The sequence below is a fragment of the Oratosquilla oratoria genome, chromosome 24, assembly GCF_046742065.1.
Source record: "Oratosquilla oratoria isolate Oo_2021 chromosome 24, ASM4674206v1, whole genome shotgun sequence".
Classification (NCBI taxonomy): domain Eukaryota; kingdom Metazoa; phylum Arthropoda; class Malacostraca; order Stomatopoda; family Squillidae; genus Oratosquilla; species Oratosquilla oratoria.
Window position 1 is genome coordinate 20,713,596 of NC_134800.1, and position 14,024 is coordinate 20,727,619.

General features: G+C 39.2%; 1 protein-coding gene across 4 annotated transcripts in view; it reads left to right on the forward strand.

Moving 5' to 3' along the window:
• Nucleotides 1-14,024, forward strand: part of LOC143038520 (uncharacterized) — a 143,629-nt gene that overhangs the window by 29,999 nt on the left and 99,606 nt on the right. For 2 of the 4 annotated variants that reach the window (XM_076207806.1, XM_076207807.1), the window contains exons 1-2: nt 470-627; nt 12,955-13,006. In XM_076207806.1, the coding sequence (XP_076063921.1) occupies nt 514-627; nt 12,955-13,006 (166 nt within the window). In that variant the 5' untranslated portion in view covers nt 470-513. Of the gene's footprint in view, nt 1-469; nt 628-12,954; nt 13,007-14,024 lie in introns of those variants that run through there. The other 2 variants (XM_076207808.1, XM_076207809.1) reach the window with 2 other exon arrangements.

Consider the following 14,024-nt stretch of genomic DNA (forward strand, 5'->3'; position numbering starts at 1 on the left):
ATTTACGCCTGCTAATGGGCAACGTTCAATCAGGTATGGATGTCATAAATCAAACTTCTTTAATATTGCATATATACATCCGATATTGGGACAATCAGGCTGGCCTTCAAATATGGTTCTTACTAGAAAAGTCCGTCCATATTTACCTTACGAAAAGAAAATTAATAACTTGAGTATTAAACAATATGAGAGAGTAGACGAAAACCTCGATATTTCGTTCACGACAACCTGTAGCATTACCCTAAGTTCAAAAAGGAATAAGGTAATAAATACGGAAGAAAAACTGAGGTTCTCTGAAATCAATATATTTTACTTACATTGTTTAGGGATTGGTGTAATTATCTTCCCTTTGATCATATTCATTATATAGACTTTGTAAAAGGAAAAAGGAAACTTCTTGCCGTAAAACTTTTTCCCTGTTTCATTCAAATCCATCAGGTGAGGGTGCCCGGTGCCGAGATATTAGTGATCTACACTTAGCTAGGAGTGGGAGGCTGGAGTGAAGTCTTGAAAATGATTAGAGACGCACTTGTAACGTTATTATTCTGTGTATTACTGTGGGGATTACAAATCACAGGTGTTATGGCAGTAGGTAAAGACTATTGCAAAACTGAATGTTTTACCATGGTAAGTGTTGATAACCGTAGATATGACAAGAAATGTAGTTGTTTACAACTTAACACTGAAACAGAAAATTGAGTAATAACTTGCCAAAGTTGATGTACAATTGAATTTAATCTTCATGTACTGCTGTTCATGTTTTTTTTTATAATGGGAGAATTAGTGTATGATTACATAACTTGTGTATGTGACAAAAATTAATTGTATATGGCTGTTGATTGGTTGACCACATGAACTGACTGTCACAAAAGTTATTGATGAAAAAAAAGACTACGACATGGTCATGGTGAACAGTATGGTAATTTTTATTTTGCATTACATCTGACCCAGTGATTCGTAACATGAGCCGAAAGGACAACATATTTACAATAAACAAGGTTTTGTGAAACTTAGATTGATGAAGGGAGGCATCAATATAAGCATGGCACATCACTTTATAAGGATCTTGTTACAAGAGGATGCCAACCACTTGTAGTAACAATATCACACTTTTCTCTTCATATGCAATTGAAGGGGGCATAGAATGTGTTAATGAAGGCAATTACTTAGGATAAACCCATGTTTTGTGTCTTGCAGTACTATGTACCTGTCAAAATTCAGACCACAATGCCCAATCTTTGGTCCGAATACCTATTCATCTTTCATGATAAGTTGTTCACCCATGCATGTCCTTACGTTAAGTATTGTGGTCATTTTGTGCAGTTGTGCACTACTATTTTAACTAATTTAATTAAATATGTATATAGGAAACTAAGGTTTGCTGGCCAGCTTAGCCCATCACCAACTTGGCCTATCATTGTCAAATCAGTCCATCTGTAGGCACAGATGGAGCCACAGTAGCTTACTTGAGATGCCATCTTTGTGTTGATAGATGAGGAGGTCGAAGAAATTAAAGTATGATAGTTTGTTTACTCCGTGGCAACCTACCTAACTTAACAGTGCAATTCTAAAAAAAAATACCTAAAAAGGAAGGCAAACTAGTGGCTTAGTCACAGCAGGATGAGGTGGTGGGCTGTCTTGGTCGAATAGATGTGCCAAGTTGGTGATTTGTTGAGTTGACCATACACCAAACTAAGTACAAGATATTAATGAAATGACAGATGAATAACTTGGTAGATTATAATTAAAAACCCTAAACAAGTATTTGTGATGCATAAAAAGACATAGGGATATAAAGTTGTTTGCCAGTTTCACAGATGCAATTCTTACTCATGGGATAGCTGTTATCATTCTGAGTATTTTAAACCCCATAAGTAAATACCATAAACTATTGTGTGGCAATCTTTTAAAATTTATTATTTATTTATTTATTTATTTATTTATTTTTATTTTTTTATTTTTTTGGTGGTGGTGGGGGAGGGTCTGTGGTACAGAGTGGTACACCAACATGTCAAAGAGATGTCAAGGAGTGGGTGAAGCAGCCTGGGATACATGGTAAATTCCTCTTTCATTATTGGGCCAGATATTTATTCACTATCACTCATAGAAGAAGCACTCCATGCTTTCTTCAGTCAAGTGGCACTGCTCTGTCCCCCAGTGGATGACTAGTGTCGTCAGCCATGTGCTTTACGTCCACTCAACACTTCGAGTGAAGAGGAAGCTGGCAATAAATTGAAAGCAATGGGATATGTTATTTTCTCTCTCTCTCTCTCTCTCTCTCTTTCTCCTATGAAACATCTTTATAATTATCAGGTTAGGTTAAATGTGGTGCTGTTCTCCACCACAGCCCCCACCCAAGAAATATTAAAATTGTCAAAATTGCTACTGATGTTAGTATTGAATTGTGGTACTTATTTATGGAGTTAGAAATACTCAGAATGAGAGCTCAATGATATAGATATGAATTGCATATGTCAGACTGGCAAACAACTTTATAGTTACTGAAATGAGGCAGCTGTAAGCAGTAAAATATATATTTATGTATAAATATATATATATATGTATATATATATTTATTTATTTATATATTTATTTATTTATTTATATATAGATTTATTGAACAAAATTGAAACAAAAATAGAAAGTGTAAAGTAAGCTTTGTAGTCACTTGTTGACAAAACAAAGTGGGAGAAGATAAAAGTACATATTGAAAATATTAAGAAAGAGATAAATGCATCATTTCATGAGAAACAGAAACTTGTGCCAAAGATCAGACTGTAATGTATCCAAGAATGAGAATGATTTTTCCAGATGCACCCAATACACCTTATTTAGAAGGGAGAGGTGGCATTTGTGTATTTTAATTTTCTATATTTCTTTTGTTATTTTTTTATTTTTCTGTATATTTAGTGGGTATCAAGCTTGTTTTGGAGAAGAGTTATTGGTATTGCATAGCTGTTTTGGTGATGATATCTTTGGGTTGCTTCAACTACTTCATGGTGTGTTTATTTATTTTACTTGTTTTTTGTTATTATTTCTTTTTATTCATTTTTTCTTATTGTTCTCTACATTTGTTTTCCCATCTATTGTACTTGTTTTTTCAAGTTTTTCTTCTTATTGTGTATAAATTTTATGGTATCTTTAATTAGTTGTAGTAGTTGTTCTTTTTCTTGTTTTGTTAGCTCTTGTTTGCCTTTTAGTTTATCTTTTTTAGGGTGGCTATGTCTTGTGTATAGTTGTATAATCCAGAGTGTATATGCAGAAAGCAATTACCCTCCTTATTACAAAGGATTACAAAGGTGGAGCATGCCAATAGGAGACCTTTTGGTCCATATCTAGGTCAAATGCTAAACTACCTCATATCAGGAGCTCCCCCACTATCCCAATTTACCACAAGCTCTTCAATCTTTCAAATCTCCATGGAACATGAAGGTGGCAGACTCCTATCCACTTTTGAAATACAGGTTTCCCTTGCTATTCAATGGTTCATTTATATGATTCTTTTGAATGTATACCAATTGCTTGTTTTTTGATGTAGGTGCTCAATTATATGATCACCAAACTGTAAACAAATGCACTGTGATCGCAGCACCACCCATGCTCCCTTAGCCACCCATCAAAACTCATTCCCACTCTTTATTCAGTTGTGTTTACTCCCTTGGCCCGTGTATCAGTGTCTGTGTTTTGTGCTAATATTTCACATTCACCATTGCTTTTATGAGAGTAATACATGATGTGATGGCTTCCAAGCACCTGTAACAACTACTACTGGTGAAATTGTAAGTGCCATGAGGGAGGTGAAGGGGCCAACTCCATCACTAGAATCATGCAATTGCCCCAATCAACTGTCTCCACAATAATCAAACAAGGAGACAGTGTAAATAAAGCTGGTGAAACGGCTTCTACAATAATGGCAAAGACGCTGACGAGGTAGAGGGAACCAATAATGGAGGAAATGGAGAGACTGTGGATTGATGATCTGTCTCACAGCAATTCTTTTTCTACCTCCCTTGTGACAATGAAAGCCCTATCAATTTATATTGATCTACATAAGAAGGGATATGAAGATAAGGATGGGTCAACTTTCAGTGCCACCAAGGGTTGGTTCAGCCGTTTTAAAGCCCGAGCAGCCCTACACAACACCAAGATGACTGGGGAGACAGAAAGTTCTGATGACCCTGCCATTGCAGCATTCATATTAACACTAAAAAGACACATTGAAGAGTATGGCTACAGTGCCAAACAGGTGATAAACTATGACAAGACAGGCCTGTATTGGAAGAAAATGTCATCCAGAACCTTCATTGCTAAGGAGGAGAAAACAGTGCTAGGATTTAAAGCATCCAAAAACAGAACCCTGGTGCTGGGTGGTAATTCAGCTGGGGACCTGAAGCTGAAGTCTTTGCTGATCTGCCGCTGTGAAAACCCAAGGCCACTTAAGGGCTATGTGAAAGAATATCTCCCAGTGATATATAGATCCAACACGAAAGCCTGGATGATGTCTTCTATGGACCAGCATTATGTTGCAAATTATTTGTCCCCTGCATTGCATGACTATGCTGCTAAAGAAAACATTCCTCCTGCTGGTTGACAAAGCCCAAAGTCACCCAACAAACATGGAAGAATGGGCAGACAACATAGAGATAATGTTTCTGCTAAAAAACACAACAGCACTCATCCAGCCTATGGACCAAGGTGTGATCACCACTTTCAAGGCATATTAGCAGTGCTGCACAATGAGTCAGCTAATTAACATGACTGACATCCCAGACAAGCCCACAGTCAAGCAGTTCTGGGCCAATTACAATATCAAGAAGGCCATTGACAATATCAATGCAGCATGGAAGGAGGTGACAGAAAAAACAATGAATGGCTGCTGGAAGAAACTGTGACCCAAGTGAGTCAAGCCAGGTGATGCCTTCATTGGATTTAGTGATGTGGCACCTATTCATAAGGACATCTTCAGGCTCTTCAGGCTGGCTTCAAGGAGATGGATGAAGATGATGTGAATGAATTGCTACAGTCCCATGATAAGCCACTCAGCAATGAAGATCTGATGGAGTTGGAACAAGAATGAACTCTCCATGGCGATGATAATGATGGTGTGCCCCAGCGAGGCCTTGAATCAAAACACTTCATGAGGTGTTCTCTGGCCTAGATGCAATTGTCGAAAAAATAAAGGAAAGGTACCCAAACCCAGCATGAAGTGGAACAATTGCCTATAATGTAGAGCAAGCCTTCAAGGTCTACAGGGTATTTGAGGCCCAAAAAAAAAAAAAAGGGCAAGGCAAACCATTTCCAGCTTCTTCAAACCTGCCACTCCCTCCCACCCAGCCCCCTGCCCTGCATCAGCAGCTCCAGACTCCCTTCTGTCACCTCTCCAGTCTATGCCTGGTGCTCTTCTGTCCACCTCTGCTGCCCAGGATTCATTAAGCCCTACCACTTCTGATGCAGTCCTTGTCCTAAAAAAAAAAGAAAAAAAAAAAAATACTCGCCTAAATTTTCTCCAAGACTGCTAGGAGAGCACTTTTTTCATACTGTTGGAATTGAATCAAGACACACTAAATAGATGTCTTTTTTCTTTAACATGTGAATATTACAGGAGACCTACCTGTCTCCTTGATAATAAGTGGGAAATGTTAAATTGTTTCTGCAGCCTTCATTCCACACCAATCACACCGATCATCACTGCACAATACCAACCAATAATCATGATAATGCAAACTAACTCTCCTCATCTAGTCTTTCCTCACTACCGAGACCTTGTCTGTGTACCTTGCCCCTGATGCCTCGGGCTTCATACCCCCATTTTATAAAGGTAGAATATGATGCAATCTTACCAGTGGAGTCAGAGGCAGTTGTCATTTTACAGGAGAATTAGCTTACTTGCAATCTCGTTTCCAGGGTTTCCCTCCCACTGTCCTATCTCAGGCTGTGTCTTACAAAGAGCCCAAGTAGTAAAGCCCTGGAACGAGGTAGGCTTTGTTGATGAATATACTGCATTGCTTGGCTTCATTCTGTGGTAAACATAGTCATTGAGGCATGCGAAAATTGAACTTCAATTTTTCGTAGGGGTGCGTTTTTTTAGCACTCATTTCAAATTTAGGTGCATTATGGCACAGGTGCGAAAATGCGTGCCTTAAAAGATAAGCCTTAATGATGATGAGGAGAAGGCTTCCTCAGGATTTTAATAAGACTAACCATGAAAGGTATGTGCAGTGTGGGATCAGGTAACTAGTGGCTAGTGGCTTTCTACAGAATCTCTTTTTCTGCTCTTGCCAGTAGATATAGGCCTACTGGGGAAACCACTGTATAAAAAATAATGTGTCTATAACACTGTCTCTTTGGATGATGTGGAAAAGTGTTATATATCTCTCAATATAGGCTAGGCCAAGGCTACTCTCCCCAATAAATCCTATTAAAACTTAAGTTTGCTCTCTGATCATTCGTTATTCGATCTGGTTTTAAGGAACGTAACCCAATTGTATAGTGGGGGAAACCTGTAATTAGCAGCATCTATCCAGTCATGACACTTATATGGGCCCCTGGTTACTCCCCCCCCCCTCACACATCCCTGCTTTGCCTTGGCTCTGCTTTAAGAAAAAACTAACAAACACCATTTGACATAATCCCACAAGTTTCTTTCCCACTTACCCTTTCCTTCTTGTTCCATGTACATATACAGACTGCTTCCATTCTGACCCATGGCATAGATTATGCATTAGTATTTCCCACATACAAATTCTAGATCTCTCCACCCTGTCACTTTAGTCTTTACCACCAAACTCCACTGTTTTTGCTGTGTTGCACCTCATTTTCAACTCCTATTCCTCGTTTTTCATAATCATCTCACTCGTGCAGTGCCCCAGAAATTCTTTCCATGCAATTCCTGCTTCCTTCCAGTAGAGATCTGGTGCTTGTATTAGGTACTATCACATAGTTCTAACAACAGAGCTGACAAGGTATCTCAGGATGCATCATTCACCCTTTTCAGTGCTGCCACACTACTGGAGTCATCGAAACTTGTTCTTAGTTTCCCAGTCTACACTATAGAACCTTTGTCAAAAATGCTGGAAGAAATGTTCAACAAGTATTCCAATGACTGTCAAACTTATTTATGCCTGTGGCCCTCTTCCCACCAACATAACTAACACTTTGAGACAGCATTGATACATGATACACATAAGAACAGGGTATTTCCATCTTCTCCATGGATTCCTTATATCTGAGAACAACCCCTTCTCCCCCCCACCTGCATGGGGGAGTGACTATGTATGACTGCATAACCTTTATATAGTCAGTATTTTACTTGTGTTAACATTTTCATGGGCCAAAATCATAATGATTACTTTTTAACTTCTAACTCTATTCTGCTGCCTTCCTTAAATTTTTCTTTTACCACCTTGGTAATTAAACTTTTTAGTGCTGACAAACTTCTGTCACACATTTTACTTGAATGCACAACCTACTCAACTCCTCACAACAATCTCCTCTCTAACAATCCTTCTCAAACAATGATTCACTTAAATTTTGTTTTAGGAGAACAAACACCAATACCCATACCTTGTATTCATACTTTCCCTCCAGATATGAACTCTCTTTTCAAATTGTAACTACCTCATACCATATACATTTTGACATAGTGCCCCAACAATCTCATGGCTGGACGACAAAGTGGTGCATTTACAACCGCTACTCCAGTGGTTCAAGTTTGAATCCTGCCTAGTGCTGAAATAATTTCAGTATTGCTGCACTATGAGCCGTTACTCCCACCCTCGTGAGTGGGGAGTTGGTGCATGTGTGTGTAAGGTCACACACATGCATATATGAGCTCTGAGCTCTCATCTGAGAGGGAGCTGTCAATCATGAGTCCAACACCATGTACCAAGACCATGGTGAATCACATGTACTTGCACTACTGACCAATACCTCCCACTTGACTCCATACTGTTGGTATTTACCTAACTGTAGGTTATAGAAAAAGAGCTGTGCTTGCATTGGTGAAGTCTCTTATTCTCCAACTATCATACTCCATTTTAAATTTTGTGTATGGTTTCAGATTGGACTACAGATGCTCCTCTACTTACGTTAATTCGTTTTACGTTTGAACTGACTGTATTTTTTTTTTTTAAGTGAATTTTTTAGTTTAGCGCGTTCTCTGTAGTACGAGACGTTCAAACAATACTTACGCATGATGCTGCGTCCATCATTTACATGGCACAAACGACAGACTGAATGTGCCACACCTCCTCATCCTCCACCTCATCCCCCTCCTCCCCCCTCCTCCACCATCTCACTTTATGTTGCTTGAATTTAATTTATTTGAAATTAATGTTAATATTTTACAATGTTCTGTTTATAATTAATGATTTAGGGGTGTTTTATAAGATACGGTAATAGAATTTATGGATGTATAGTACAGTATGAACGGTCATACATTACTGGAACGTACAGTAACAACTTACGTTCATTTTCACGTTATGTTCGGCCGTTCGGAACGTAACTAAAACGTAAGTTGAGGAGCGTCTGTATATGGTTTTCTAGGCTATTCGAGGAGTTTATCCATCTGTATGGATAGTCTGATTATATTTTCTTGTTTCCTCTAGGCATGTCTTTTTTCACCTCATTCCTATGACCTCATGATGCCTTCCTATTACAGTTTAAGGTTCTTCTCTGTCAATTTTGTCTCCCCTTTTCATGAATCTGAACACTATTATCAAATCACTTCTTTCTCTTCAATCATGTAACAGTGGCAGGTCTGGTGCTTCTAGTCTCTCTGTATATGCCTTATCTGGAAAGTTGGTAATCATTTTGGTTGCTGCACTCTGTATACTCTCAATCTTACTTATATCTTTCACTAGAATAATCAGTCTATTGTCCCAAGTCTCTTGCAGGAGACTCACAGCTCCCAGGTAACCAGCAGCGGCCACCAGATTGGCCCAAAGTCTTTCAAGGAAGAGATATTGTGTTGTCTGGGTAAGGCTAGAGCAGGACAGTATAGGAAGTGTTTAGTCTTCTGTATGGTGATTGCATCATGGTCAGTTTGCTTATATGGCCATGCTTATTCTATGGATGTTAGCCTGAATGCAGCTGTGCTAGTGTGGATCGTGCTTATAGGGAGTGATTTCTCTATAGGGCTGATGCCAGGGGAAGTTGAGTAGTTGGTCTTGGAGTGCTTGTTTTGTGATCTGAGTGAGTGTTCTTGCATGGATATGTTGTTTTGCATGGTGCATGTAGTAGGTTGTTATAGATGTTTGAGTAGTATGCTCCCCCCCCATATATTATGTAATGGGATGAAATAGATGAGGTTGAGTACTTTTAAATAGAACTGTGTGCCCACCATTTCCATGTGTTTTCTGTGGGAAGGATTTTGGATGGAGTGTAGATGTTTTGTTGGGGTGGTTTTAGTGCATACTATTGGTATTCTTGATGCTTTGTGTAGTGTGTAGGGTGTCATATATTATGATTGTTGGGAAAATGTGTTGGAGACATAGAATATGGTTCTTACAAAATGTAGATTGATATTCTTTCCGCAGACCATAACTTGTACTTTCTTGTTGATTTTCACTGTTAGGTCCTTAATGTGTGGGCTGGAGGACATGTGAGTGTCAAATGGGAGGCCCACGATTTTAGGGTTCTTGTCCAACGAAAGGAGTTGTCTTAGTCACATTTCTAGTTTGTTTTGGTGTTCTTAGCAGCTGTTTTGTAGTTTCTGTGCTGGGCTGTTATTAAATAACAATAGGTTATCTGCATAGGTGAGCATTTTGGTGTAAGGTTCTTGACACTCCCCCTGTACCAAAGGTCTCCCTCACTCCACCCATTCATCCCACTCCCAGTTCTCCCCTTAAGTTCACTCCATCCTTCTCTGACTCTTTTTGCTAGTTTTCTTCACTCATTCTTTCCACATACCTAAACCATTCCAGTATTCTTGGGTCAACCTTATCCACCAGCTCACCTTTTACTGCCCCACCTAATTTCTCACTTTATCTATCCTTATAACCCCCACCATACTTCATAAATGTTTGATCTCAGATACATATAAGCTCCTCCCCTCTGCCTCCCTTATATTTTAAGTTTCTGCTGTGTACAATGTCTTGGGCACAGTCATCCCCATATACAGTCCTTTCTGTCTCCAACTCCAGATACCTATTTTTCATGACACTTTTCATCCCTGCAGACATTTACTTGCTTCCCTTACTCTGTAATGTACCTCTACTCCTACTGCTCCATTCCCTGCTACATTTGCCCCACAATGCTTAAAGCTCTTCACTTCCTTTAGCCTCACTCCTTTAAGACTTACCTCCAAGTCACTGACTACTCTCTCCCCTTGTATATATCATCACCTTATGTTTGCCCACATAAACTTACAGCTTCTCTTCCACATATCCTCCTAAACTCTGCCAATGGTAGTTGTCACAGTGCAGTACAATACAATCCACAGTGAATCAAAGTCACATTCATTTGGTCACTTGGAAATGTTTTCTTTCTTTTTCTTTTCAAATTGATGTTATTTGCTTTGCTCCAGTGTATTTATATTGTAGATTACTACTGAGCTACAGAATTACTTATTTAGGGGCATGTCTTGGCACATTCTTTCTGATGTTCTGGCATGTGTGACTTTTCCCTTTGTTCAGGGCCTCCACTGCCCTTCATATCAAGTGTCTTGTATTTTGTCATAAACAGGTAGTAAGTAGAAACTATAAAATTGTACCTGTACTTCTTGCATTTTTTAAATTTCTGCTTTCAAGGGTTGAAGTATCCTTCTCTAGAAGGCAATTACATTTTTTCCTAAGTTTGTGTTATTTACAATTTCAAGTTTTAGTAATAGTACTATTGCAGAAATACCTTCAAACTTTAAATTTTATATATTGCTGTGATGTGCAAAATTAAACAAATCAAATGTGCAGGATACAGGTCCTATAAAATTTTAGATACATGTATGCACATCACTTGAAGACAAAAATACCATTGCCATTTTTGTTAGGTAACAGAAATGATAGTTAGGCAAGGTGTAGCAACCTTAAGAGTGGCAGCAGCTCATCAATGGTCATTTGGGATGGTGTCAGAGATTTCAGGAGGTGGAATTGTATTTTAAAATCATTTGGGACCCATGTACAAGTTTATAATGAATCAGTGATTTCTGGGGGTAAAATTCAATGCCTATACACAATGTTGGTTTGAACAATTGTTGTGGTTGTTGCCAATATTTTGTCACATGTGAGTAGTCCCTTTGCTTGGACCAATGATGCATATGTAAGATAGAAAATGGACCCCCATAGAAAATGCCCTCCCCCTCAGAATACTAGATTTCTCTCTCTCTCTCTCTCTCTCTCTCTCTCTCTCTCTCTCTCTCTCTCTCTCTCTCTCTCTTTCTCTTTCTCCCTCTCTCCCTCTCTCTCTCTCCCTCTCTCTCTCTCCCTCTCCTATTTGTCAGTAGACAGAAGCAGGTAAATGTCTTGAGAGATTAAAAAGTGTTATGAGAAATAGGCATCTGGGAATGGATGTAAAGAGGAGATTGTATGAAGAGATGATTGTGCTGACAGCATTGTATGTAGCAGAGACTTGGAATTTGAGAGAGGAAAAGTTTAAATGTGTATGAGTTGAAATGTGTGAGAAGTATGGTAGGGATTACTAGTTTAGAGTGAGGAACAAGGTGAGGTGGAGAGCAGGAATAGAAAAGGAGATGGCAGATAGGGCTGACAGAAGATTATTGGGATGGTTTGGACACATGGAAAGAATAGGTGATGAATTATTAATATAAGAGGTGTGGAAGGAAGAGGTGGAATGACCTTGAGGGGACAACCAAGGATGAGATGGATGGATGAGGTGAAAGGGGCATTGAGCAAGAGGGGAATGTCTGTTGAGCAAAGAAGGGAGAATTCAGGAGATCGGGATGAGTGGAGAGTGACTGTATATAGATGATACTGTTATGCAAGGAAGGAAGGGGATGGAAAGTAGGGGATGTTTATGTGTGAATGACATTTTGATGCAGCCTGAAGGGGTTGCTCCATGTCTTCTCTTTTTCTGCATGGGGAGATGGAAAGAGGCATCACTGATTAAGTGAAATGGCCTTGCTATGGATGTACTGTGTCTTGCTACATTGCTTCTGGCCCAGGGTAGTGGGCGGGATAAAGGGATGACCCATCATCCATGAGGAGCTATGATAAGAGGGGGAAAGGATGGTGAAATGGGTGGGAGTAGGTATGTTCATTAGACTTGGCTACCTCCCCTGTAAAAGGGGAAAAATTCTTGGTATATAGATATAAATAGATCTCTCCCATTTATAGACAGATAACACACCAACATCTATGTGTTGTTTATTGAAATACCTAAACTAATGATAATCCATTTAGTGTATGGTCCATTTTCTATAGGGAGTCCATATTCCATTTTACACCAAGCAACCTAGTCTAGCCTAATGATAACAAGTTGCATATTTTAGTGGGGGTCAATTTTCCATTATAGAAAATGGACCTTGGGTCCAATTTCAGGAGGTCCGTACTCCATTTTACACCAGCTAGTTGTAATCATACAAGATAGACATGAGAGATAAGTCTCCCTGACACCCATTTTCAAAACCTGTTAACACCCCACCTCCATTTGGGGGTGCAGCCCTGAGGGGCTCATACTTTGTTTCTGGATTTGACTAAGATATCTATCAACTTCTACTGTATTTCCTTTACCTTTTCACATGAGGTAAGGTGATAACTGGTCACTGACTCTTTTCATTACACTATAAGTTGGTAGTACTATAGTAATATGACAGAGTTTCTTTTCAAAGAGATCTGTGTTAGGATCTGAAGATCATTGCCAGCCAATGTTGGTCTACAGGTTTTCTAGTCAGTGAAATAAAAGGCAAGGTTGTTTATTGAACTAATCAGGATTTTTTTGTGCAGTGTTTAGTTCATAGAATATTTGAATAATGTTTTGTCTTTTTCCTTCTCTTTTTCTTAGACACCTCTTGCAGTACAGAGGAGAGATGCATGTAAAATTGTCTATAGAGTCAGTAAGTGAGAACTTGTTTTGTTTTTATTTTTTATTGTTTTTATAACCTTCCATGATAAAACCATATTTATGAAATACTACCTTTAAAAATTGAGATGTCCCTATTTACTTTTTATATATGTGTGTAAGTATATACAGTGGCCGCAAAAATAATGTTACACTAAGAATTTTTGGTTAGATAAACACAAAAGTACAAGTTAAATGGGTTTTATTCACCTTTTATGATTACAATACTTGTACAATTTTTTTTACATCTTAGTATTTTGTCATATTTCCTTTCATCTTGATGACCCTCTCGATCCTCCTGGGCATGGAAGCGGCGAGAGTGGTGAAATACTCCAGGTCCATCGAAATCCACTGCTTCTTCAGGGTCTCCTTCAGTTCTGGTATACTGCTGGGTCATTCCTTCTGCAGGGTGTTCTTTATTTTGTTCCAAGCATTTTCAATTGGATTGAGGTCAGGGGAGTTGCCAGGCCACTCTAGAACGTCAATATGGTCGTCCTCAAGGAATTTCTTGACCGCTTTTGAGTTGTGTGCTGGTGCGCCGTCATGCATGAAAAAGTTGCAGTTGTGCATCTCCCAGAACTTCATCATGTGGTCATGCAGAACATCGATGTAGTTGTCTGACTTCATAGTGACGTTCTTGGGTAGGAAGAATAAGCCACCTCTGCCCTTATTCCCGCTGAATGCGCCCCACACCATCACTCTGTCGGGATGTTTCACAGTTTTGACTGTGTACTCCGGGTCGTAGCGGGAGGCATCACTCGGGCGTCTGACGATCTTCGAAGTACCCCCTGATGAGCCGGAACGTACTCTCGTCACTGAACATGACCTTCTTCCACTCTTCTGATGTCCAGTGTTGATATTTCTTGCAGAACTGCAGCCTTTTCTTTTTCATGTTCTCAGTCGGAAGAGGTTTCTTGGTGGCTCGACGTGCTGGTAATTTCAAGTATTTCTGAAGTCGATGCTGTATTGTTCTGACTGTGACCTTCTTGAGCAGCTCCAGATGTTTTTCTTTT